The sequence below is a fragment of the Hyaena hyaena genome, unplaced genomic scaffold (assembly GCF_003009895.1).
Source record: "Hyaena hyaena isolate Hyena2069 unplaced genomic scaffold, ASM300989v1 scaffold_306, whole genome shotgun sequence".
Taxonomy (NCBI): Eukaryota; Metazoa; Chordata; class Mammalia; order Carnivora; family Hyaenidae; genus Hyaena; species Hyaena hyaena.
The window spans coordinates 1161950-1188564 of record NW_024080935.1 but is presented as its reverse complement, the minus strand read 5'-3'; the positions used below and the strand labels follow the sequence as shown (position 1 = coordinate 1188564).

The window sequence follows — 26615 nt, the reverse complement described above, 5'->3', positions numbered from 1 at the left end:
CATGTCTTTAAATGTAGCACAGTAGTTAAATTTCCGACCCTGGTTCTACCTGGTGATCCTTATCCTTGGCCTTGAGTCCTTAGACCAACCCGGTTTTGAAGCTCATCTCTAAGCACTTGCCGGTTGTCTGACCCTTGACAAGTCTCTGAACTCTTTTGTTTCTTAGTTTCTTCACTTGTAGAATTAGGGTGATGACATGTGTCTCACAGGGTTGTTGTGAAGAGTAAATACTATGTAAATGTGAAGTAACCTAGGACAAGTTACTTACTCAATCTCTCTGTACTTGGCCTTCTCACCTGTAAAATGGGCTTCTTGTGAGGAGCAGCTGGAACCATGCACAGAGAACCTTTGGTTCTGTACCTGGCAGACTGCTGCTTCCAGAGTTTTCTAAGTATTGCTCTTCTGTGATGTCGTTTTCACATTTTCATTATCTCTCCTTCCATCCCAGGGTCTACAGTCTGTGCAGATAGGTCCCTATTTCTTTTTTTTTTTAATTATTATTTTATGTTTTATTTATTTCTTAGAGAGAGAGAGAGAACAGGGGAGGGTCAGAGAGAGAGGGAGACACAGAATCTGAAGCAGGCTCCAGGCTCTAAGCTAGCTGTCAGCATGGAGCCCGACGTGGGGCTCGAACCTACTAACCGTGAGATCATGACCTGAGCTGAAGTCGGACATTTAACTGACTGAGCCACCCAGGCTCCCTGATAGGCCCCTATTTCTTTAGGAGTGTCAGGCTAGAGCCTGGACCCATCCTTATTCTCTCTTCTCTCCCCAGAATTGGGGCCCCATATAGAGCCTGGGGAACATACAACTTTGTCAGCAGCAATTTGGTTGAAAGGACATTTTTGTCAAAAATGCATTTTGCTTCAGTAATTTTTTTAAAGATTGGGAAATTGGGAATCTCTGTGCAGCCTAACAAATATTTTGATTGACTTTTAGAATTAAAAAAAATTTTTTTTTGACCTGGGCACCTGGGTGGTTCTGTCAGTTAAGCCACCGACTCTGGGTTTCGGCTCAGTTCATGATCTCACGTTTCGTGAGTTTGAGCCCCGTGTCAGGTTCTGTGCTGACCATGCGGAGTCTGCTTGGGATTCTCTCTCCCTCTCTCCCTGCCCCTCCCTCGCCGTGTTTTCTGTCTCTCAAAATAAAGAAATCAACTTAAAAAAATTTAACCTCCAATTACTTTTCAGCCAATTATTTGTACTTTTCTGTTTGCCGTAGTAAAATGTTAAAATAACCTAAATGTCTGACAATGGAATGGTTTCTCTTCTTCTTTTTTCTCTTTCGTTCTTGTTTCCTTTTTTCTTCTATTCAGTTAAGTGCAGAACAGTATGTACAATAAAATGTAATATGATGAAACACATGCGTATATGCTTTTGCATAAGAACAGATGTAACACACAACTTTGCTGTGAATGTTTACCCGGTGGCAGAGTTTGAAGCTTTTCCTCCTTAAGTTCTCCTGACTGTCGGGAGAGGCAATCCTCCAGGGCCCTGAGCATCCCTGCACACTCCTGCTCACATGCCAAGAACACAGGTCCCAGCTGCTCTATATTCAGGCCATTTCTCCGGCTGTTCTCAGGCTGAGTAACTGAGGGACACAGTAATGTCTCCCTGAAGAGAAGGCTGCTTACCACCTGTTCAAATAGAGGGAAATGCCCCAAGCTCAGAGTTCCTTAGCTGCAGGGCAAGCCCCTGTGTGTCACCCTTGCGAGACTTGGGGGCGAGGGGAACTGATGCAAACATTATGCTCTTGTTTACTCTGCTGTGAGTAATGGATTCCCCTGTTTGGGACCCAGGTGTCTCATGTATCTGCGTCAGACAAACTTGTTAGCTTGTGAGTGGGGTATAACCGCAAGCCTTGACACTGACCTGTTCAATCACTTATCACGTACATATACTATTACTTTTACAATATAAAAATCAGTTTGGGGTCACCTGGGTTGCTTAGTGAGTTGAAGGTCTGACTCTTGATTTTGGCTCAGGTCCCAGGGTCATTGAATTGAGCTCCGTGTAGGGCTCCCCGCTGAAAGTGGGGTCTTCTTGGGATTCTCTCTCCCTCTGCCTGTCTACACTGCTAATGCATGCTCTCTCTCAAAAACAGAAAACAAAAAACAAAAACTTGGTTTGGATTGTTTAAAATATTTATTTATTTTTGAGACAGAAAGAGACAGAGCACTAAGGGAGAGGGGCAGAAGGTGAGGGAGACACAGAATCCAAAAGCAGGCTCTAGGCTCTGAGCTGTCAGCACAAAGCCCGACGCGGGGGCTCGAACTCATGAACCGTGAGATCATGACCTGAGCCAGTCAGATGTTTAACCAACTGAGCCACCCAGGCGCCTCTGGTTTTGATTTTTTTTTTTTAAAGAAAGGCAAAAAACAAAACCAGACTCATGCAGAAAATCAAAGCTTACAAATTAGAAGAGAGAAACAAACAAAGAAACACATAACTAAATAAAAGAAGTGAAAGAATACGTGTATACACATAGAAAAAGAAGAAAGAGTAGGAGGGAAAAGAAAACAATTAAAGGAAATTCAGGAAACAGCAACTATCCAAAGAAAATAACGAACCCCCTACTCATACCTATCCAAAGAAAATTGGTTAATGCCTCAGTAGATATTTCTCCAGACTGTTTTCCATATAGATTCCCACATCTTTATTAGTTTTCCCCCAAAATAAAATCATAATGTATGAGTGCTTAGTAACCACCTTGGTCTAGTTAAGCACCCCACAACTGGGAACCATCATGGTGGCTCCCCAGCTTCTTGAGACCATCGTCAAGAGCCCACAAGGGATTGTACGCAGCCTGCACAGGCTCTTGAGGTCCCCACCCAGAGCCGAGGTAGTTCCGGGGAGCTCTCGGGGCAGGAAAGGGTGCTACCCTGGGTTTGGGCCTAACAACTTGGGAACCACAAATGCAAAGGAAGCCACCCCCCCCCCCACCCATGTCCTCCTCCGCATCCCTTGTTCTCAAGCACGACTTTGCATCACCCCAGCTCTGACCCTTATCCCTGGCCCAGCCTCACCCTTCGCCGACCCAGTTCTCAGCGAAGTCCCCATTCCAGACCTCCCCACCCGCCACAACCCCACTTGCCTCGGCCAAGACCCCAGAGCCCCGGCATCATCTCAGACCCCAGAAAGAGCAAGTGATGGAGCTGTCATCGCACAGCAGCTGTGGGAGCAGGGAGGGTGGGGCAGGATGCTGGGGTGGGGTGGGTGGAGCCAGGGCCACTTCCTTTCCCCCTGGGGCCCATCTGCCCAGTCCTGCCCCAGCTTCAGGAGGAGTTGGAGCGGCCTGGTCCTCATCAAGTGAGCAGGTAGGGGGCGTGGCCTGGTGGGACGGGAGACTTCGTGGACCTGGGAACGGGCTGTGGCTCGAAAAAAGCCTGGTAGATGATGGGAAAAGATCAGGAGCCACTGGGGCTGAATAGGGTCAGGGAGGGCCGGGGGGCTGGCCATTGCTGGTGTGCGAGCAGCCAGGGCCTCAGGGGGCCGGTAGGTTAGAGCTGATGGCAGAGCCGCCAGCATCTGCTCCCTTGCTATTTCTGATAATAGTAAAAACAAGGGTGGAAAAAGCCGTTAAACCACAAGTTAGGCCTGGCAGTTAGCAGGGAAGTGGGCAGATGGGGAGGAGGGCCCGGCCAGGTTCTCCCGCTCAGTGCTTTATGTGTTGGTGTTCAACTTCCCCACCCTCAGGTTGCCACTCCTGCTCAGGTCTGTCGCCGTGGAAATGATCCTGCTTCTCCTCCTTTTTGGGGGCATCTGGACCCAAGGGATGAACTCAGAGCTTGGGAACACCACTCTGAAGATGTCTGCCTCCAGAGAATCCTCTCTTTCTTTGGTCCCAACTGTCTCTGGGGCCTCAGGCCTCAGAGTGGTGACCCCCAATCCTGCAACAGCAGGGGTCCCTGAGGAGAGTGGTGGCACCGGGCACCAGATCTCCTCACCTTCTTTAGCTTCCTATTCGGCCAATGAAGTGGTCCTTCCCGAGGCTTCCACTGCTGCCAGCGGTGACCTCCATGGACCTGAGCCATCGGTCTCTGGGGAAGTTGCCACCAACAAGTCCTCAAACCTGGAAATGAATGCCAAATCACCAAAAGACACTCTAGAACTGCGCATGGAGACTAATGGAACCATGGTAACCGGCTCTCTGGAGGAGTCTGTTGTAACCAGCTCACCTCCCACCGCCATGGCCACTGGCTCTCTGGAAACCTCCGATGTAACCAGGGGACCCTCCGCCGCCATGACGACTGGCTCTCTGGAAAACTCTGATGTAGCCGGTGTAACCCCTCTCACCATATCAACTGGCTTTCTGGCGACCCCCAAGGGGCCCAGTGTGTCCCCCATCTCCAGGGTAGAAATATCCCCTATTTCTACCCCAGAGGCCTTCACAAACACAAGCAGTGGGGATCCCCCACTAGGTTCAGGGACGAATAACACCATGCTGTTGGCTGTGTTTGTGGCCCTGGGGGTGGTCGTGTTCCTTGTGATCCTACTCATGCTGTGGCGCAGGCGGCAGAAGAGGAAGACAGGGGCCCTGGTACTAAGCAGGGGAGGAAAGCGCAATGGGGTGGTAGATGCCTGGGCCGGGCCTGCCCAGGTGTCTGATGAGGAGGCCCTGACAGCAGGGGCAGGAGGGGCTGGGGGCGGGAAGGGCACTGGGGTCTCTGTGGGGGAAGGGTCTGGCCGGCAGCCGGCACTCACCACTTTCTTCGATAGACGCAAGTCACAACGGGGCTCCTTGGAGCTGGAGGACCTGAGGCAGGCCCCCATCCTGAAGGAGGAGGAGGAGCCGCTGGTGGGCAGCAAGGATGAAGCTGTGGAGGCCCCCGCCCCTGCCTCCGAGGGGCCAGAGGCCGGAGATGTGGAGGCCCCTCAGTGCTCGTGAAGAATAAGAGCGCAGGTCAGAATCGTTCTCAGTCTTCATCACCTTCTCTGTATCATCAGCTCAAGTTTCCTTGTCACGCCACATCCTCTGGGTCCTCACCCGGTATGTTATTACTGAACCCTCATCTGGCTTCTCAACCCCAGGTCTCGCAGCCAGCACCCACACTACCGGGCGCTGTCACATTGAACCAACAAACTCTCTTCATCAATCCTGACTTCTCCCCACCACCCTCTCCTGGAAATCAGCTGCTGAGTCTCTGTAATGCCAAACTTCCTTGACCTATGCTTTCTCAGAGGACTTCCCAGGGACACCGGAGTCTAGGAAGGAAGATGGACATGACATCCCAGCAGACTCCCGCTGAGGATTACTCTAGAAAGTACTTTTGGACCCGTAGATTAGGACAGTCCTACTGACTCAGCCCATGAACCTCCTGTAACGGCGCAGCACTCTGTGCCGGGCCACTGGTGCAGGGACTGGGTGGCATCACCTAGCTGTGCTCTCGGATGCTAGGCTGGCCCCTGGCCCACACTTGCCCCACCTGTGGACTGAGGCTGCGGCTTCTTCTCCTCCCCAGGGCAGGTAGGGTCCTCAGAAACCTGGCCCTTTCCTGGGTCTTGTCATGGGTGCAGTTTTGGTGCAAGAGGCGAGTCCTTGGCCGTGTTTGTGTAAGTGGCGGTGAGTAGGGCCGGTGGGAGGAGGGGACAGGAGCTGCCAACATGAGGAGCCCCTGAGAACATCTGTGTCCTCATCTGTGTTCAGGTGAGGTGGAGGCGGCAGAAGATTTAGCTGTGTCTGGAGCGCAATAAAGAGTGTGGGGCTTGATAGGCTGCATGTGTGACCTGAGTGTGGTTCTTCAGCTCAGCCGCTGTTTCCCTGTGCTCAGAGCCTCCCCTACTCCAGCTCCATTGCTCTCAAGGCAGGGGAGAGGAGAGGTGAAGTGTGCAGGGGGTGGGGGGCATTGCTGTTACCCGTTTAATGTAGATTTTAAATTTTTACTATTTATTTATTTAGTTGTGAGAGAGAGAGAGAAAATCCCAAGCAAGCTCCTCATGGTCAGCACAGAGCCCAACATGGGGCTTGAACTCACAAAACTGTGAGATCATGACCTGAGTTGAAATCAAGAGTCCGACCAGCTGAGCCACCCAGGTGTCCTTATTTATTTTATTAAAAAATGTTTTTAATGTCTTATTTATTTCTGAGAGAGAGACAGACAGACAGCATGAGCAGGGGAGGGTCAGAGAGAGAGGGAGACACAGAATCTGAAACAGGCTCCAGGCTCTGAGCTAGCTGTCAGCACAGAGCCCGACGTGGGGCTCAAACCCACGCACTGTGAGATCATGACCTGAGCCAAAGTCGGACGCTTAACCGACTGAGCCACCCAGGCAGCCTCCTATTTATTTATTTTAATGTTTATTTATTCTGAGAGAGAGATAGAGGGAGCAGGATGGGCAGAGACAGAGGGAGAAAGAGAGAATTCCAAGCCGGCTCTGCACTGTCAGCACTAGCCCAGTGCAGGGCTCAAACCCATGAAGCGTGAGATCATGACCTGAGCCAAAATCGAGAGACAAGAACACTCAACCAACTGAGCCACTCAGGCGCCCCTCGTTTAATGTGTTTGTATCTCCTCTTCCACTGGGGGGTGAGCTCCTTCCCTTCTCTGAGGGGAATCCGTGAGACTGACAGGCCCAGAGAACCGGGAACTTCCCCTATGGCTCTGGGATGGGATGGTTAGCTGCGCTGGGTGGGGTGGGAGTGAGGGGTGGGGGGAAGACCCGACCCCAAGCCAGAGCCCAAGGGGCCACACGCGCCAGAGGCAGTTGGTATTTCCCCAGGACAAAGAGGAAATTTGCAAAGAGGAAGTTGTTGAGTCAGAGGGTGCAGTGGCTGAGAGGAGACAGGTTGACCTACAGAAAGAGAGGCCCTTGGGAAGGTCGAGTGTGTGACTGCCTGTGGCCTGACCTCGAGGGTAGGGGAACAGTTCAGGGGTGTGTCTGTTCTTGTGGTTCGGAGGAGAGGGGAGAGAAGGGGCAGAAAGTGGTCACAGAAGATGGGGTAGAAAGTGTTCACGGATCCACTCGGCTACCATGGTTTGTGCACCTGTGCTTCTATTTGGACTAACCTTAGTCCTCAAAGTCCCCGAGACATATCACAACCATTGTCTTAGATTTGCCACACCAAGCGCCCCAATATCAGGTTTGGAAAAGACTGTCACTGAACTTCGAGGCCATCAGCTCCACCCCTTCCTAATAGACACACACAATCATTTTTCTGAACTATTACTGGGTTCTGGGTCCTGGGCCGATCTTGTAGGAAATGGGGTGGGATGGGTAAGGCACCCAACATGTGAAAAGTATTCAAATAGAGGTACAAACAAAATTTTAGGAGCGCCCACCAGAAGAAGGGAGTGATACGCTGCTGGGGGAGGGTAGGAGCCTCCAGACAAGAGGCGAAGTTCCAGGTGGCCATTGTGCATGCATGAGAGGACTCCTCTGAGATTTGGGGGGCTGAGAAGGTGTTTGCCAGGCTGAAAAGGTGGGGAAGAGCCCTCTTAGCAGAGGGGGCAGCAAGCAGAAAGACACCGTAAGGACCATGTGACTAATTTAATGATGCACATTGGAATGCGTGCGGCAGATACTAGAAGACCAAAAGGGGGCTGGGAGGGGAGTGGGGTGGAGAGAGACACAAAAGAGAGAAATATAAAGTGTGGTAATGAAAGGGCCAAACATATTAAGGACGAAAATATTTGTAAATGGCTTGTTATACTTGTCATAGTTGCCAAAAAGCCATGTTCTCCAAAACTATGCAATAAAATGCTTACAATATAATGTCACTTGGGAACAAAGAGCTAGTTACTCACCTGTAAATATGTCTGAATCTAGGTTTGTAATGAAAATGCAAAAACACGGGCGTTTGTGGAAAAAAAGACTTGAAGGAAATATCCCAAATGTTCATTGTGGTTGTCAGTCAAGTGATAGGTTTAGGAATGATTCTTATTTTGTTTCCACTTGTCTGTATTTTCCCAGTTTTATATAATAAATACCTGTCACTTTTACGATTAGAAAGAAAATATTACCAGGCAGGTGTTCGCTGAGGGGATGGGGTGTCTAGTTCAAGGAGATGAGGCTAGAAGGGCAGGTTGGAGCCCCGCTGTGAAGGACTAGGGAGTTTGAATTCAGTTCTGAAAGCAGTGGGGAGGTCACCAAACCTAAGCCTGTTCTAGACTCTTCCAGGGCCTCTCAGAATCATCATCAAACTCCACTCCCTCCTATCTTTGCCTCTTGGGTGCCAAGTTCCCCTGACTCTTCTTTCATGGTCCTTTGGAGCGATTTCTTCACCCAGGCTCCAACACACCTTTCTTGGGTCCTGCCTAGAGTTCTCTTCGGGTTTCTTGACCATAGTCACTTCTACCCACTGTCCATGATGGTCCCAGTGACCCTTCTACAAGGGTCTAGATTCCCTCCTAATGAGGTCAACACCTCCTAATGAGGCCATGAAGATAAGACCCCTTTAATATCTCCTAGTGAGTCATGAAGATAAGACCCTTTCGATATCTCCTAGTGAGTCATGAAGTTAGGATCCTTTGAGATCTGGCCCTGCCTGGTCAGCCCTTTGTGTAAACACTCTATGCCCTCCTGCCCTCCAGCCTCATCAAATTCCTTGGAGGTCCCTGAATATGCCTTGTGTTTCTCGTGATGTGCATATGAGGGTATAGTTCAAGATGTTAAAAATATTAATTTTTTCCAGACAGTAAAAAGTCAATTACCAGCACATTCTAGTTTCTTACTAACAGGATTCATACACACACACACACACACACACACACACACACACACACACTTCATCTTATATTTTCTCTTTTCTTTACATTTTTAAAGCTTATTTATTTATTTTGAGAGAGAGAGTGTACAGGAGCATGAGCGGGGGAGGGGCAGAGAGAGAGGGAAAGAGAGAGAATCCCAAGCAGATTCCGTGCTGTCAACCTGACCCACGAACCATGAGAACACGACCTGGGCCGAGATGAAGAGACGGACGCCTAACCGACTAAGCCACCAGGGCGCTCCTCATCTTATATTTTCAAATACATTTCTATTTTATTCTCAAAAGTGCACATTAAGATTATGGTTAGAAATAAAGCCGTGTCATACCAAATGAAAATTCCACATGGTAAAAGGGTTTAGATAGAGAAAGTCTTGAGAAATCTATTAATGAAATTCATTTTTGTAGACAGGAAAAAGGGCCTCCATGCATGCTTCTCAGGATATTTCATTTCTGAAAATGGATATTTACACCTGCATGTCCTCTGCATCCCCATTTCTGACCCTGGACCATGTTCGGTTCGGCAGGCAGAACCTGTGAAGGGTGGGAAGTGACACTTGCCCCTTCCCGAGGGTGCTCAGTACCTGCCTGGCCAGCTTGTGGCATCTGGATAGCCCTGCTGGATGATGAGCCAGATCCATCCCACGAGGGCTGGCCATGAAGAGAGCCACAGACTCACTTTTAGGTTTGCACGCGCTCTGCCTGAAGCCAGCCCACCCCCCGGCCCTCCCCGTGACACACACATCTTGATTTCTCGCCAAACTCCTCAACCGTCAGGATGCAGCTCAAATGTCACTGCCTTTGTGAAGCCGCCCTTGCTGCTTTCATCCCCAACAGACATAGTGTTTCTTTCACAGCACCTCGTGTGACCGCGCTGCATCTGGGCTGTGGAGGTGTCCCTCACCCATCAGGGTGTAGCCCCTCCAAGTCCACACGTCCTCTTTGTGATCCCAGAGTCCAGAGCCTGTCACACAGTAGCTACCTAATATGCATTTACTGAATGGAGGGATACATGAATTAGTGAATGAACAAAGGATGATTTTAAGGAAACCTGTGGCAAGCTTGGATCTGTCTTTTGAGTGAACCTGGCATCCAGGAGGATGGCCTCAAGGGAGCGCAGCCCAAAGTGAAAGCATTATTTTAGTTCAAGTTGGATATAGTGGGGGTCTGGCCTAAGGGGGGAAAATAGGTCAGGTGTGAAATATACTTATTCAGAAAACCAGATTTTAGAACTAATTGGCTATTGGGTGATGGAGGGAAGAATGAGGTTAGGGTTCAAGGTTTCTATCTTTGGAGGTGGAGGAGATGTGGAAATGCAGAGAAATAGCAGTTTTGGGGGAGAACATAATGAATTGATTTTTTAGAACTTGGAGAGAAGTCAGAGCTGGAGAGAGATTTGAGAGTCATCTCAATATTTGATTGATTGATTGGTTGATTGATTGATGTTTATTTTTTAGAGAGACTGAGACAGAGTGCGAGCAGGGAGGACCAGAGAGAGAGGGAAACACAGAATCCAAAGCAGACTCCAGGCTCTGAGCTGTCAGCACAGAGCCCAATGCAGGGCTCGAATTCACAAACCACGAGATCATGACCTGAGCCAAAGTCAGATGCTTCATTGACTGAGCCACCTGGGTGCCCTTCAGTATTTTATTATATACATATATATTTATTTAATATATATCTTATATATTTTTTAAAAGATTTTATTTTTTAATTTTTTAAAATGTTTCTTCATTTTGAGAGTCGGTGGGGGGTGCAGACAGAAGGGAGAGAGAGAATCCCAAGCAGGCTCCATGCTGTCAATGCAGAGCCCAACATGGAGCTTGATCCCATGACAACGAGATCACAACCTGAGCCAATATCAAGAGTCAACTGACTGGCTCAACTGACTGAGCCATGCAAGTGCCCCTAAGATCTTATTTTTAAGTAATCTCTGATCAACGTGGGGTTTGATCTCACAACCCCAAGATTAAGTATTGCATGCTTTACTGACTGGGCCAGCCAGGCGCCCTGAGAGTCATGTGACTTTAGATAGCAATTTAAATAATGGCACAGATGGACAAATGCATAAACTATGTCACTCGCTGTGCAGCATGAAAAGGGAGCTGTGGTGTCAGGCCAGGCTAACAAACAGCCCCCAAATCTCGAGTGTAACTCCAGAGATGTTTTTTTCCTTGCTTCTGTGACATTTCAGTGCTGGCATTGGAAGGTGACCTTCCGTAAGGTCATTCAGGGGCCCCGGTTCCTTCCATTTTGTGACCCTGTCACTCCCAGCGGGGAGAGAGAGGTCAGCATCATGGGAAGTCTTTCAAGGGCCAGGTCTGGAAGGGGTGGTACCACTTGTGCTCATTTTCCACTGGATAGAATTCAGTCAGGTAGTGGCCTCAGTGCAAAGGAGGCTGGGAAATGTAGTTTAGCCTTGTGCTGAGGAAGAAAAGAGAAGCAGTCCCACCGCACCTAGAGAACACCAAAATGTGAGGGTTGGACGTAGGATGAAGGACTTGCAGGAGGCCGCAAAGAGCCTTTAAAAGAGAAGCAGGAATAAAAATGGCATCTAGGAGAAAATAGTTTGGAGGCCCGGACTAGAGTGAGGCAAGCAAGGTTCGAGGTGAAAAACAGACTTCGGGAAGGGGAGGGCAAGGAAGGCAAGGGTTGATTTTGTGCTCTGTGTCACCTGCAGAGTTTTCTCCCTGGATTATCAGTTGAACTCACCGGGAGGAATGATCCCATTTTAGAACCAAGGAAACTGAGGGGCAGAAAAAAGTAAAAGGCATTGGGAGTTAGGAGGGAATTAGGATCTGAACCTAGGACTCAAACCCATGATTTTCCCAGTGCACTCCTCAAAGAAGCTTTCCAGCTGTCACCAGCAGCCTCACAGCCTGGGGAAGGTTGGGTGTGCGGAGGGAACTGGGTGCCTGGCTCCGAGAGGAGAGGACTTCTGAGTTACACAAGCAAGAGCTCTTCCAGTCCAGTAGAAAGTGGAAGAAGGTATGTGCAGCCCCAGGGGTCCTGGGAGAGGGCAGGCGGGAGCCCCAGAGCACTTGGGAAGGGCTGGCTGGACCAGCCCCTTCCTCCTTTGTCTGGCAGCCCCACCCCTTCTGGGGCCTCCAAGAAGCGGGATCTGAGCATTGTACACACCAGCTCTGCAGCTCCAAGCAGTCATGGACCCTGAAGGTAAAGGAGACTCCCAGGCCTCTCTTCCCTGTCCGTGCCTCACCACGTCCCCTCTCCTGCCTCCCTCCCCATCCCAACAAATCTCAGTCCCTTACCCCCCTCAACCGCCTTCTCCTCCCTCCCAACTACTCTCTGCCCTCCCCCATCACCCTCCAACCTTTCTGAACCCCAAGCTCTTCTACTGTCTCCAGAAGTCCACTTCTCACCCTTCTTTCTCTTTCTATGATCCCCAATGAGTTTGGGGGCAGAAAGGGGCCAGAGCCCCAGGAAAGGAAAGGTCAGGGTAGTCTGGAGGAGGCCGAGTCTGGGGAGCAGCCCCGGACTTTGCCCCTACATAGCAGGCTAGGAGGAGGGGAGGCAAAGTCCGGTCGTTTGTGCCGCAGGTGGGGGAAGGGTCTGGAGCTCAGTGATTCCGCCTGGGGTGGGGGTGTTGTCGCTAAGGAGGCCCTGTGCATGACGACAGGGGCCAGGCTCTGGAGTCAAAAGGCTCCTGTTTGAATCTGGGCTTCGCCAGGCACAGGGTGTGTGACCTAGGGCAAGTCACCTGACTTCTCAGATCCTCATATCCTTGCATCTGTAGGATGCCAATAATAGTTCCCAGCTCACAAATGACAGACAGACTCATGGAAGGTATGTGGCCAGTGCCTGAAGTCAGGAGGCCCCTTCCTGAGCTCTCTGCATTTTTTCCTCCTTTGCTCTCCCTGGGCTGTTTCTTCCCCAGCTCTGACCTGCCTGCCCTGCTCCGGGGCATCTGCTGGCCCCCCCACACCTGCCACCTCTGGCTTGGCTGTGGAACTAGTTTTTGGGGGTCCAAGCCACCCTTTGGCTTAGAAATGACCTCAGAGTCAAAGCCTAGGTTCGAGTCCTATGGTTGCCACCTGCTAACCGTGTGGCCTCGGACAGAACGCTTCACCCCACTGTGCCTCGGTTTCCTCAGTGATGAAGTGAAAACATTGCCTTCACTTGGGTTGTGGTTCGGATTAAATGAGATAATACTCACCAAGTGCCTGCTACCCACAAACCAGTCAGTGTAGTTATGCCAGTTGATTCCCCACGTCTGTCTCCCCAGCTCTGAGCCGTCCCTGGGCCCTAGTTTCATCTTTGGAAGCCTTGTGGGTCCATTTGCACCTGGACATCTCCCTGGCATGTCAGACTCAAAGTCCTCCCCCCACATCAGCTCCATTCTGTCCCTACTGCACCACCCTCCTACATGGACCAGAAGCCCCAATATCCAGGCAGCTGCCACATCCTATGCACTTGCCTTCACCGGAGCATCACCTGAACCTCTTCTTTTTCTGTTCCCACTTCCCCTTGGGGAGCAGCGGGTGGAGGCTTCCTTTGTTTCACTGCCTTCACTCACGTGATGTTGGTGGCACTCTGGGCTGAGTCAGAAGGGCTGGCGCTGATCAGTGCCCCGCAGGAACTAAGCCAGGAGGGAGCAGACAAATCAAAGGGGTGAAGCAAAAGCTGGGATGTAGGGGAAAGGGGGGCCGAGGACAGAGTCGGGGCAGAAGCAGGTGGCAGGTTCGTGGACAAAGGTGGAGAAATCAGACATGGCCAAGGTGTGAGCAAGGTGGGGCCCGAGCAGGCCAGTCTGGGTGCAGGGTGCCCGTGCTGTGCTTTCTCTTACAGCTTTGGGGGCAACGCTCTCACCTACACATCTCCAGCCCACTCTTCTTGCCCAGACTGTTGCAACAGCCTCCCATCTTGCATCTTTCAAGAACTCTAGGCACAATTTAAATATGTAAACATCAAAGTGACTTCTGATCAAAAGATTTAAGTGATTTTCCTGTTGCCTATTGACCTCTTTTCTGTCATTCAAGGCCTGCTCCGTTTGGCCCCTTCCTGCGGTTCAGCCCCCTACCCTTTGATGGCTCTGAAATTCTGTATAGTTTTCCCACTCGTGTGATGGGTGGTCCCATTTGGCCCTATTTGGAGGTCATTTCCCTCTTCTAGGGAAAGAAGGGGATGAGAAAAAAACTTTATCTAGAAACTGCCGTGCTCACCAGCCGCTGTCTCCATCTGGCGTTAGCCAAATGGATCAACAAATAAATAGATGGAAGAATGAAGCTGCCAGGGTCACACACCTGGGTTCAGAGCCATCTGGCCAGGCATCGGCTCAGGGCCCTCTTTGTCAGTCGCCTTACCCCCTCCTCATTGCAGCCCTGTGAGTTCTTCTCTTGTCTCTTCTTTCTTTCTTTCCTTCTTTTTAAATCCCAAATCTGCTTATTGGGATAGTTTCCCACTCATCTTGATTCAGGGGCTTTTAGTGGTGCTTCTGTCTGAAAGAACGTCCTTCCGTAAGCCCTGCTTGTTCTGTAAGGAGCAGAGGACAGTGGAGCAGCCAGCAAACAACACTACCATCTGTGCATGGCTGGAGATGGTGGTGATTTTGTAGCGTCCTGGGCACTTCACGTCCATGACGTAGGAGTTGGGGCGCCGCGCCAGGTGCTTTTTCTTGTGCTTCCTCTTCTCCTCTTCCCGGGGGACAGAGGGCAGAGGTCCTTCGTGAGGGGCATGTCTCGTGGGCAGGTCTTCGCCTCCAGAAAAGCCCTGTGATTTCTGCATGAAACTGACTCTCAGAGAAGTTAGCAAATTGCCTAAGGTCGCTCAGTGTGTAGGTGGTGGAGTAAGATTCCAACCCAGGTGTTTCCTTTTTTGTTTGTTTATTTATTTTGAGAGAGAGAGAGAGAGAGCGCGCGCACACACACACACACACACACACATTGGTGAAGTGGAGGGAGAGAGAGAGGAGGAAGAGAAAGAATCCCAAGCAGGTGCCACACTATCAGCGTGGCATCCAGCTTGGGACTTGATCTCAGGAACCATGAGATTGTGACCTGAACCGAAACCAAGAGTTGATGGTTAACTTACTGAGCCACCAAGGCACCCCCGGATCAATGTGTTTCTGACACCCCAATCCAGGATGTTCCTTCTATAGCAGCGAAGAGCCCTGGACCCGTGGGCGTGGTTTGCAGAACTCTGAATGTTGACATAATACACATATGGCAATTAAAAAATATAATTTAGTGTGAGATTATGGCAGTGTGTGGTGTGGTGGGGTAAGTGAGGGGACTCTGGAGCCATCCTGCCTGAGTTTATGGTCCTGACTCCCCACTTCCCAGTTGTGTGAACTTTGTCAGCTTTGGGTGTTACTTGCCCTTTCAGTGCCTCAGTTTCCTCAACTGTAAAATGGGGGAAATAATGGAACCTATCTCAAAGGGTTGTTGTGAGGATTGCATATGTCTCTATATATAAAATGCTTGGCACAGTGCTTCAGAAGGACGGTGAAAGTGTTAGCTGTTATTTTATATTATTTTTAAAGTAATTTCTACCCACAACATGGCGCTCGAACTCACAACCCTGAGGTCAAAAGTCATGTACTCTACCAACTGAGTCAGCTAGACACCCCTGTCCTGACTATTTTTTGGTAATATTTATTTTGAGAGAGACAGAGACAGAGCAGGGGAGGGGGCAGAGAGAGAAGGAGAGACAGAGAATCTCAAACAGGCTCCATGCTGTCAGTGCAGAGCCTGACCCAGGGCTTGAACCCACGAACTGTGAGATCACCACCTGAACCGAAATCAAGAGTTTGATGCTTGGGGCGCCCGGGTGGCTCAGCAGAGAGCCCGATGTGGGACTCGAACTCACGGAACCACGAAATCACGACCTGAGCCAAAGTCAGACGCTTAACCAGCCGAGCCACCCAGGTGCCCCGGGATATCAGTTTAATAAAACTCGGGACAACCAATGAAGAGATCTAAGTTACATCCCACGGGATAAAATTATAGTCTCTGAAATCTAGGCGTCTCGAGAGAACTTTTTTTTTTTAATGTTTTATTTATTTCTAGGAGAGAGAGAGAGAGACAGCGTGAGCAGGGGAGGGTCAGAGAGAGAGGGAGTCACAGACTGAAACAGGCTCCAGGCTCTGAGCTGGCAGTCAGCACAGAGCCCGGCGCGGGGCCCGAACCCACAAACCGCGAGATCATGACCTAAGCGAAAGTCGGACGCTTAACCGACTAAGCCACCCAGGCGCCCCTCAAGAGAACTTTTACACACGACAACAGCAAGTTCAGAAGGCGGGGCCGGGTGTTACAGCTGCCCCCCCTGGGTGGTAGTTTCTAGCAAGGTCTCCTCAGGCAGTAGCAAAAACAGCCCTCTCTTCTCTGAAGTTCCTTTCAGTAACAGCTGTTTCCCTCAGGAATCCCTTTGGTTGGAAATGCCGGTGAGGGGGTGGCCTGAAGCAAACCAGAGGTATTCGTTTAATTTTCACAAAGGGAACAGGGAACACGGAGCTGGTAACATTCTGATTCAGTGATACACAAGCCAAACGGTGGATCTCAAAGTCTCCAAGAGAAAGACTCCCCCCTGCTGGGGGAGGCTTCGTGGGGTTCCCAAAGTACCAGGCCTGGAGAGGGAAGGCCTGGGTCCACACTGGTCATTGTCTAGCTTTATCATTTCCTGGCTCTGCTCTGTAGGTGGTTTCCTTTACATTTCTGAGTCTCAGATCGCCTTCTGTAAATACGAATGAGCTCTAGCTTGAGGAACTGGGGGTAAGATTTGTGACAATGTGCCAGGCCTGTGGCAATGGGGCAGCTGCCTGGCATATGGGAGGTACGGATGGATGGTAGTGATGACTCTCTTCCTGCACTTCGGAAGCTCTCAGCTCTGCTACAAATTGGAATTATGCTACCACACTGCAGACTAGTTAGGATCTCCGGGTGGGAGGGGAGGCGGCCAAGGCATCAGCCTTTTGCAGAGCACCCCAGATAATGCCATGGTGCAGCCAAGGTCGAGCAGGACTGCCTTACTCATCCTAAAAAAGCTTTCCTTGGGGTGCCTGGGTGGCTCAGGTGGTTAAGCATCCAACTCTTGCTCTTTTTTTTTTTTTTTTTTTTTTTAAATATTTTTTTATTTATTTCTAGGAGAGAGAGAGACAGGGTGAGCAGGGGAGGGTCAGAGAGAGAGGGAGACACAGAATCCGAAGCAGGCTCCAGGCTCTGAGCTGGCAGTCAGCACAGAGCCTGATGCGGGGCTCGAACCCACGAACCGTGAGATCATGACCTAAGTGAAAGTCGGACGCTTAACCGACTAAGCCATCCAGGTGCCCCCCAACTCTTGCTCTTAGCCCAAGTCTTGATCTCGAGTTTGTGAGTTCAATCAAGTCTGCCATTGGGCTCCGCACTGGGCGTGAAACCTACTTAAAAACAAAACAAAATAAATAACCCACAACTTTCCTTGACCCTATATCAAATGGGGATGCTGTCTCTTTTTTTCCTTCCTTCTCTCATTTTTCATTCCTCCCTCCCTCCCTTCCTAACTTTTTCCATTATAAAGAATTCAAACATACACAAAAGTAAACAGAAAAATATGATGAACCCTCATGTACCCATCATACAAGCCTCAACAACCACCAACTTTTTGCCAACCCAGCTCCATCCACACCACTTCTTTCTACCTTTCAGGATTACCTTAAAGTAAAATCGGCTCTCAAGTCTTTTTATACATGAACATCTTGACATATGTTTTCTAAAAAAGATAAAGACGTTTCTTTTTATTACAACTACAATACAACGATCACAGCTAACTTTTCTTTATAATGAAATTTAAAAAAAATTTTTTCCCTTAATGTGGGGCACCTGGGTGCTCAGTTGGTTAAGCATCAGACTCTTGATTTCAGCTCAGTTCATGATCTCATGGTTTGTGGAGTCGAGTCCTGCTTGGGATTCTCAGTCCCTCTCTCTCTGCCCCTGTCCCCAGCTTGTGCTCTCTCTCTCTGTCTCAAAACAAATAAACTTAAAAAAAAAGTCCTCAATTTCATCAAATATCCAGTCAGTGTCCAAATTTCCAACTGTCTCATTAATACTCTAATTTGGTTTCACTTTGTTTGAATTAGGATCCAAACAAGATCTATATGTTGCAATTGATTAGTATGTGTTTTAAGATTCCTTAAAAAACTTTTTTAATATTTTATTTTTTAAAAATGTTTATTTTGAGAGAGATTTTTGCTTGCCAGCCCCTGAGCAGGGGGAGGAGCAGAGAGAGAGAGAGGAGAGACAGAATCCCAAGCAGACTCCACGCTGTCGGCACTGAGCCCCACTTGGGGCTCGATCATGACCTGAGCCCAAACCAAGAGTCAGACACTTAACCCACTGAGCCACACAGGTGCCCCTACAGATACTATTTTTAAGTAATCTCTACACCCAACATAAGGCTCAAACTCACGATCTCAAGATCAAGAGTTGCATGCCTTACTGACTGAGCCAGCCAGGCGCTCCTGTCTTAAGGTTCTTTTAATCTTTTATTTTTCTTGCAATGCATTTGTTGAAAAAATTAGATTGTCCTCTGGCAGAGTTTCCTATGGTCTGAATTTTGCTGGCTGTATTCCCATAGTAGAGTTTAACATGCTCCTCTGTCCTCTGGTTTTCTTGTAAATTAGTGGTTGCATCAAGAAGTCTGTTCTTACTCTGGGTTACCTATTTGGGCAAGAGTATTGCTGGGTGGTGTGCTCTCCTGTCATGAACGTCCAGTATCTGGTTGTCTTTCTTCCTGATTTTCAGTGCCCAGAGTTCACTGGGGTGCAAGGTGGTTCCTGCCTTTTTTTTTTTTTTTTAAGTAGGCTCCCCAGCCAGTATGGAGCCCAATGTGGGGCTTGAACTCATGACCCTGAAATCAAGACTCTGAGATCAAGAGTCAGATAAGCTTAAGAGTCAGATCCTTAACTGACTGAGCCACGCAGGCGCCCCTGCCCTTTGGCAGCACATTGTTTCTTGGTTGTTTTGTCTAAGTGAATTTAGTAAATTTGCCAAATTGTCCAGTCATCCCCATAGATCATTGCCATCACTCCAGTACAACCCCATGCCAATTGGAGTTCATTCCCAGCCCTGGACAACCACTATTCTGATGTCTGCCTCTTTGATTTGCCTTTTCTAGACATTTCATAATAATATATATATTATATATATATATATTTAAAATTTATTTCTGAAAGAAAGAGAGACAGTGTGAGAAGGGGAGGGCCAGAGAGAGGGAGATACAGAATCTGAAACAGGCTTCAGGCTGTGAGCTAGCTGTCAGCACAGAGCCCAACATGGGGCTTGAACCCATGAACCACGAGATCATGACCTGAGCCGAAGTTGGATGTTTAAGTGACTGAGTCACTCAGGCACCCCTCTGGACATTTCATATAAATGAAGGCAGGATGTGTGGACTTGTGTGAGTACAAGTGAGCATAGGTTCTTCTTCTTCTTCTTCTTCTTTTTTTTTTAAATAATCTTTACACCCAATGTGGGACTCAAACTCATGACCCCAAGGTCCAGAGTCACTTGTTCTACTGACTGAGCCAGCCAGGTGCCCTGGAGCATTCGTTCTTAACCCTTAGGTGCATCTCAGTCACAGGGGAAGCTCTTCCAAAACTTGGATGCCTGAGACCCACCCGGAAAGATTCTGATTCGGTTGGTCTGGGCTGGGGCTGAGCAGCAAGACATCTGAAAAGCTCCCCAGGTAGAGCCCTTGCTATCAGCTTCTGCCAAAAAGAGTGGTCACACCCACCACCACCACTTCCTCTTTTCCCATGTACTCCTTGACATTGTGGCTTCTGCCTCCACTACCCAGCACTAAGACTGCCTGGCAATGGCCTCCCAGTTGCTATGTCTTACGCCCATTTGCAGCCTTCCTTCTATTTGCTTCTGCTCACATCCTACTTCTTGAAACCCTCGGCTCCAGACGCCCACTCCCTCCTGGTGCTGCTTCTCTTTTTAAATACTGGTGCTTCCCAGAGCCCTCCTCTTCTTTTTTTTTTTTTTTTAAATTTTTATTTTTATTTATTTCTAGGAGAGAGAGAGAGAGAGAGAGAGACAGCGTGAGCAGGGGAGGGTCAGAGAGAGAGGGAGTCACAGACTCTGAAATAGGCTCCAGGCTCCGAGCTGGCAGTCAGCCCAGAGCCCGACACGGGGCTCGAACCCACGAACCACGAGATCATGACCCAAGCGAAAGTCAGACGCTTAACCGACTAAGCCACCCAGGCACCCCAGAGCCCTCCTCTTCTTACCTGACCTGAAGATCTTACCTGTTGCTATGCTCAGTCATCACCCATGTCTGCTGGTGGCTCCAAAATCCCCATCCCTCACCCGCTGTCTCTCTGAACTCCAGGTCCCACCACCAGGATATGGTCACGCCCATTTTCCTGCTGGTAGCTCAACCTTAACATCTGCAAAGCCAAAATCACTCTTTCCCCTCAGCTCTGCTGCTTATTTATAAGCCGTGGCACCAGGGCACGATGCAGGAAGTGCCTGGACATCCAGTTTCTGAACTTGCAAAATGCCAATAATTCCCCACGGTGGGTTTCAGAGGAGACAGCGGGAGAGAAGCGCGGTGCCCACGGCGGGCACACCACAAGCACGCGGGCTGCTGATTTCTGCTGTCCCCATCCTCCTCCACCCTGAACGGCTCCTTATGTCAGTTTTCAACTACCCACGGCAGAAACCCAAGGCTTCTACTTCTCATGAGCTGCTAATTCCAGTGGATTCTACAGCTCTCACATCTGCCCCTGCTTGCTATTCCTACGGTTCCTGCCCAAGTTCAGGGCTTTGTCTCTTTTTGTCTGGCCAATCGCCTCAGCCTCCTTTTGCCTCCCAACCGGTCTCCAGTTGTTGGCTGAAGATACTCTTCTGGAACAAAATCATAATTCTATAATTCTATAATTCTCTAGCTGAAGGTACTCTTCTAGAACAAAATCATAATTCTATAATTCTCTAGCTCAGTCGCTAGAGCATGTGATTCTTTACTTTTTTTTTAATGTTTATTCATTTTTGAGAGAGAAAGAGACAGTGTCAGTGGGGGAGGGGCAGAGAGAGAGGGAGACACAGAATCTGAAGCAGCTCCAGGCTTTGAACTGTCAGCCCAGAGCCCGACGTGAGGCTCGAACTCATGGATGGTGAGATCATGACCTGAGCTGACGTCGGACGCTTAACCGACTCAGTCACCCAGGCGCCCTTAGAGCATGTGACTCTTGATCTCAGGGTTGTGAGTTCGAGCCCCACGCTGGGTGTAGAGAGTACTAAGAAATAAAATCTTAGAAAATAATAAGAATTCCCTTGTTTAATGTTCTGTGATGGCCCCAAGATCTGTCCAAATTGCTCCGCTAAATAATTCAGTCCTTTTTCACTCTGGTCATCCCTTTTCTCTCCTGAAGTCCTCCTTTACAAACTTTCTCTATTTTCTTACTTTTGAGCCTTGAACACCTGCTTTTTCAGCCTGAAATGTTCCCCCACCCCCTCCCTACCTCGTAACTCTGCCTGGAAAACATTACTCATCCTTCAAGGCCACTAAAACCACCTTCCCCTTCCTCATGGACGCTTAGTCATTTCTTCATCTTTGCTCCTACGACCCTTGGTAAGTGTTCAGCCATCCTTTGGCAAACACATCTGCTATGCGCCAGACAGTGTTCCTGAGGGTTTTGCAAATATTAACCCACTTAATTTCCATACAACCCTGTGAGGTGATTATTTTTGTTATCCCTGTCACAAAGGAGGAAGCTTTGAGGCCCTGGAGATATTCAGTCACTTGCCCAAGATCCCTTAGCTGAAGGCGGCCAAGGCAGTATTGGAACCCAGGCCATGTGGCCCCAGAGTCTGGGTTCTGGTTCCTCTTACTCTGCTGCCTTTCTGCTTGGATAAATATCATTGAGCACCGAGTATGAAGCTAAACAATATGAAATTGCCAATATTTGATCATTTTTGACCTATAAAAGCAGCACATTTGTATGGTTCAGTGTGTTAGACACTTGAGACAGGGCAGTAAACTCTCTGGATGGACACATTTTTGTCCCTAGAGAGGAGACAACAATAGACAAGGAATCAAGAGAGCACGTGGCCTGATTTAGGAGGTGTGCAAGAGCCCCCTGCTGAGGAACTGATAGCTAAGACCCTAAAGAGGAGTAGAGGCGGAGGAGGAGTTAGCGGAGGGGAAGGGAAGGGACTTGCAGGCAGAGGCACAAGCTTGGAACAACATAGGCTAAGGCCTGAAAGCTAAGAGGAAGAGCTGCCCACTCTGTCACCCAGTATTTACTATCTGGCACAGAGCAGGTACTCAATAAGGACTTGTCGAAGGAATAAATGAAAAACTGGAGAGAAGCGTCAGCTGGAACTGATACAGTGAAAAGTGGGGATCTAAGCAGGAGAGTGATTTACTTTTTTATTGTCTTAAAGTCAGGTTTAATGAGGTATAATTACTGAGAGTGAAATGCACCCTTTGTTGTGTATAGTTCCGTGAGTCTTGACAGACACGTCAGTGGTGTAGGCACCTTCAGAGACAAAATATAGTTCAGTCCCATCCAAAAACTCCCCGGGGGTTGCTCCTTTGTGGCCCGCCCCTCCCCCACCCCCAGGAAACCACCAGTCTGTTCTCTTGGTGTGGTTTTGCCTTTTCCAGAATGTCATGTGGATGAACTCAAATACCATGTAGCTTTTAGAATCTGGCTTCTTTACTTAGAATAACACATTTGAAATGTGTCCCTATTGTGTGTGTCAGTGCTTGGTTCCTTTCTTTGTTGCCCCAGAGAATTACATTGCAGGGTTTTCTCACAGCTTGGTTTACTATATACTCACGAGGGGATGGATTCAGATTCACTTTATTTTTATTTTTTATTTTTTAAATGTTTATTTCTGAGAGAGAGAGAGACAGCGTGAGCAGGGGAGGGTCAGAGAGAGAGGGAGACACAGAATCTGAAGTGGGCTCCAGGCTCTGAGCTAGCTGTCAGCACAGAGCCCGATGCGGGGCTCGAACCCATGAACCGTGAGATCATGACCTGAGCTGAAGTCGGACGCTCAACCGACTGAGCCACCCAGGCGCCCCTCAGATTCACTTTAAAAAGCAAACATCACTGCACCTGGCATGGATGGCATGGGGCCTTCCACATCTCTGCTATATGTCCACTGGCCTTTTCTGGATGGTGAACAGTGAAGATGGGAACTATGTCTTTGTTGGTTTTACTGACTGCTCCCGGTACCCGCCAGGGCACAGAAGGTTCTGAGTGAGGAATGGAAGCCACTTGGGGCAGGGTGTGGGAAAGGAGGGCCAGGTGGAATTGTTGAGCGTGAGGGTACAGGGCAGGGCAGGGCATGGTGTGAAGACTGGGTGCTTGGCTTTGGGGAAGAAAGGCTGGGCAAGAAGGGCCTCATTGCAAGAGTAAAGGAAACCAGAATGCCTGGTCTTAACTTCAACTTGGAGCAAAATAAGGAAGCAAAACAAAACCCCCCAACATGCTAGCCAATCTTCTCTTGCCTCCCCTGGAGGGGAAATGAATTCTGCCCTTGTCTTCTCCTGGCCGACAGATGGCGATGTCGCACTGTGCCCGAGCTCGGCCTCTGCCGTCACCCACTCATTCAACAGACATTAGGGGCCTTAGCCGCTGGCCGGAAGTACCACCTTGTCCACAACCCTTTTTCCTTTTTACAGGGAAAGGACTTACCCACACTCCTGAAGCTGTGTCTCAGAGAGCAAGGGGCTCAAACCCAATTTCCCCCTGCACCTTCCTCTTGTACCATCTCTAGAGAGAGGACAGTTTGTTGAAACATCAGGCGTGGGAGGAAGTCTCCAAGCGAGAGAGCACAGGTGGAGGGACAAATGGCCGTGACCATAAGGCCTGGTGGGTCTAACTCTGCTGCCAGTTTGCCATGTGACCTCAGCTGACTTGCCTCTCCTTAGCCTCCACATCTGTAAAAAGCTGATCTTCCAGCTGTAAAACACCAGGTGCTGTGGATCACACACATTCTTCTGGGGGCTTCCACTCATAACTGATCCTTCTATGCCAGGCAGACTGGAAAGGCTGCACATGACTTCATGTGCCTTCTCTTCCAGTTGTTAAATAGCTGCTGATCTAGCACTAGATTTGCCACATCCAATATAGGCCACTCAGTTAAATTTGAATTTCAGATAATCAACAGATAAACATTAAGTATAAGTATGTTCTAAATATTACCTAGGATATATTTATACTAAAAAAGTGGGGGGAGGGCAAGGTGGCTTAGTCGGCTAAGCGTCCAACTTCAGCTCAGGTCATGATCTCGTGGTTTTTAGGTTCGAGCCTGCATCGGGCTCTGTGCTGACAGCTCAGAGCCTGGAACTTGCTCTGCGGTTTCTGTGTCTCCCTCTGTCTCTGCCCCTCCCCTGCTCATGCTTTGTCTTTCTCTGTCTTTCAAAAAAATTTTTTAAAAATTGTTTTAAAAAATGTGATGCTTGTCAGAAATTTAACTTAGGTGCCCTGAATTTTTATTTGCTTAATCTGACAACCTTGTCCGCCCTCAAGCCCCTCTTCCAGGACCCCCACATCTTCACCCTGTTTGGCTAGTCCCCAATTTAGTTGGTTGTTAAAAGTTTTTCCCCCTAAGGTTTTATTTTTAAGTAATCACTACACCTAACACTGGGCTCCAACTGGAAACCCAGAGATCAAGAGTCACAGGCCCCCTAGACGGAACCAGCCAGGCGCCCCAGTGGTTATTACAACCACGTGTTTTGACAACCACGCCTGACTACCAGAGTGGCAGCCAAAATGTAACTCGTTCTCTGTCTTTCCCTCCCAGGCCTGGCGCTGCTGCTGCCACCTGCCACTCTGGCCGCCCTGGCAGACAGCTGGCTCCGAGAGGACTGCCCAGGTCCCAACCGCGCAGCCTTGGTCACGGGGGCAGCCCCCGCGCAGGCCGCGCTGTGGGCCAAGTCCCCCGGGGTACTGGCCGGGAGGCCATTCTTCGATGCCGTCTTTGCCCAAGTCAACTGCCAGGTCTCCTGGCTCCTCCCCGAGGGCTCCAAGCTGGTGCCCGTGGCCAAGGTGGCCGAGGTGCGGGGCCCCGCCCACTGCCTGCTGCTGGGCGAGCGCGTGGCCCTGAACACGCTGGCCCGCTGCAGTGGGGTTGCCAGCGCCGCGGCCGCAGCGGTGGAGGCCGCCCGGGGGGCCGGCTGGGCCGGGCACGTGGCGGGCACGAGGAAGACCACGCCGGGCTTCCGGCTGGTGGAGAAGTACGGGCTCCTAGTGGGCGGGGCCGTCGCCCACCGCTACGACCTGGGAGGACTGGTGATGGTGAAGGACAACCACGTCCTGGCAGCCGGCGGGGTGCAAAAGGTGCGTGTTGGGCTGGGCCCCTGCCCGGGCCCCGCTCCGACCTCCCTGCCACAGCCCTTCCCCTCTGCCAGACACCCCCCGACCACACCTGGGTGAACAGTGCCTGCAGGGGGTGGGGGGTGGGGGCTTGGGGGTGCGAGACTCCTCACGTGCCCCCCCCCCCCCCCCCCCCCCCCCCACGAGGCGAAAGAAGCCATTCCGATGCCAGGTCTTCCCATTAACCCCAAGCTCGTTATCCACCGGGGGCCCTTCAAACGCCAGGCCCACCCCACTGTGCCCGGTGCCAGGTGCCCCTGTCCTCGCTCTCACCCTCCCGTCCCCCCACTCGCCAGGCGGTTCGAGGCGCCCGGCAGGTGGCGGACTTCGCCCTGAAGGTGGAGGTGGAGGTCAGCAATCTGCAGGAGGCCGTGGAGGCCGCCGAGGCAGGAGCCGATCTGGTCCTGCTGGACAACTTCAGGCCTGAGGTGAGAGGCGGGGTCTGCTTCCCGGGAAGGGGCCGCGAGGCGCGCTCTCACCTCCCCCCGGCCGTCTTGTGTCTCGCAGGAGCTGCACACCTCGGCCGCTGCGCTGAAGGCCCGGTTCCCGAGTGTGGGCGTGGAGGCCAGCGGGGGCATCACCCTAGCCAACCTGCCTCAGTTCTGCGGGCCCCACATTGACATCATCTCTCTGGGGATGCTGACCCAGGCCGCCCCGGCCCTCGATTTCTCCCTCAAGCTGTTTGCCGAAGGGACCACTCCAGTGTGCCGCGCCTACCGGCCCTAAAGCAAAAGAGGGCGCCCCTGGCAGTGAAATACCGCGGTGTCTTGGGCCCCTCGAGTCTGCAGTACAGGACCCTCCCAGCGTTAGCCCGGGCCGAAGTCTGGCTCTGCCTGTGTGGGGTGGAGGGGCTGATTTTTGCCTCTGCTCCTCTGTAAAATGGGTCTGATAAATGATCAACCTTATGGCTTTCTTTGGGTGATAATTAACACATAATAAGTGTTCAGGGACTTTTAGAAATTACCATAGTAGTTTATAGTTAATCGATTCTAAGATATGCCTTTTTTCACACACTTCTCCGACGTCAAAGTGCGTCTTTAACCGATGGTGTCTAGTGGTCACTGTCAGCTGGGCATCAGTAATCACATCGGCCATCATGTCCCTAGCATGAAGCTTGTAGATAAAACATGATGACAATCTATGTTGGCCAAGATAGCTCTTTTAACAAATACCAGAAAGAACTTGTAAGTGATAAAGGAAGCATTGGTCATAGTTTAATTGACAAGTCTCTTTTCCAGTAATAGCACATGTATTTTATAGTCAATGGCATTTTATACTTGAGGATGTATAGCATCAGTTCTGATATTCAGATAGAACATTCTACCTGGTCGATGCCCATGTTGTACTGGTTATTGAGTATGTTCCCTCTCACCATTGGCTACTGTTACCACCTCCTTGGAGGAGGTGAGAACTTGACTGTTGCTTTGGGGGTTTCCAAAAGAGTCCACCATGTATCGCCATTTGGTGCCGAGGGCCCTTTAGGTCTTGGTCCCCTAGCGCTGTCATTAGCCGGGAAAGGAGGGTGGGCATGGCGCAGCTGGGGCCAGAGCAGAGTTTGAGGGAGTAGGGGATGGGGCATGTAGAG

At 50.1% G+C, this 26615-nt stretch overlaps 2 protein-coding genes and 1 pseudogene across 5 annotated transcripts; 2 read left to right on the top strand and 1 right to left on the bottom strand.

The window, feature by feature from the left end:
• Window positions 1–3273: 3273 nt before the first annotated feature.
• Window positions 3274–5718, top strand: SPN (sialophorin). The gene is made up of 2 exons (XM_039247733.1): window positions 3274–3308; window positions 3696–5718. Exon 2 carries the CDS (start codon window positions 3730–3732, stop codon window positions 4885–4887), a length of 1158 nt encoding a protein of 385 aa, XP_039103664.1. The 5' UTR covers window positions 3274–3308; window positions 3696–3729; the 3' UTR covers window positions 4888–5718.
• A 5406-nt stretch (window positions 5719–11124) lies between these two features.
• On the top strand, window positions 11125–25935 carry QPRT (quinolinate phosphoribosyltransferase). Of its 4 annotated transcripts, none has more exons than XM_039247709.1 (6): window positions 11125–11177; window positions 11536–11691; window positions 11791–11877; window positions 24459–24994; window positions 25327–25458; window positions 25538–25935. In XM_039247709.1, exons 3-6 carry the CDS (start codon window positions 11865–11867, stop codon window positions 25754–25756), a joined length of 900 nt encoding a protein of 299 aa, XP_039103640.1. In that variant the 5' UTR covers window positions 11125–11177; window positions 11536–11691; window positions 11791–11864; the 3' UTR covers window positions 25757–25935. The 4 variants fall into 4 exon arrangements, with proteins under 4 accessions (XP_039103640.1, XP_039103638.1, XP_039103639.1 ...); XM_039247707.1 differs by having other exon boundaries at window positions 11156–11304; XM_039247708.1 differs by having other exon boundaries at window positions 11156–11311.
• Window positions 14144–14396, bottom strand: LOC120242175 (annotated as a pseudogene).
• Window positions 25936–26615: the final 680 nt, after the last annotated feature.

Coding starts and splice junctions, on each gene's coding strand:
- SPN (XM_039247733.1), top strand. CDS start 3,730: ATGATCCTGCTTCTCCTCCTTTTTGGGGGCATCTGGACCCAAGGGATG.
- QPRT (XM_039247709.1), top strand. Junction 24,995..25,326: donor CAGCCGGCGGGGTGCAAAAG/GTGCGTGTTGGG, acceptor CCCACTCGCCAG/GCGGTTCGAGGCGCCCGGCA. Junction 25,459..25,537: donor TGGACAACTTCAGGCCTGAG/GTGAGAGGCGGG, acceptor TGTGTCTCGCAG/GAGCTGCACACCTCGGCCGC.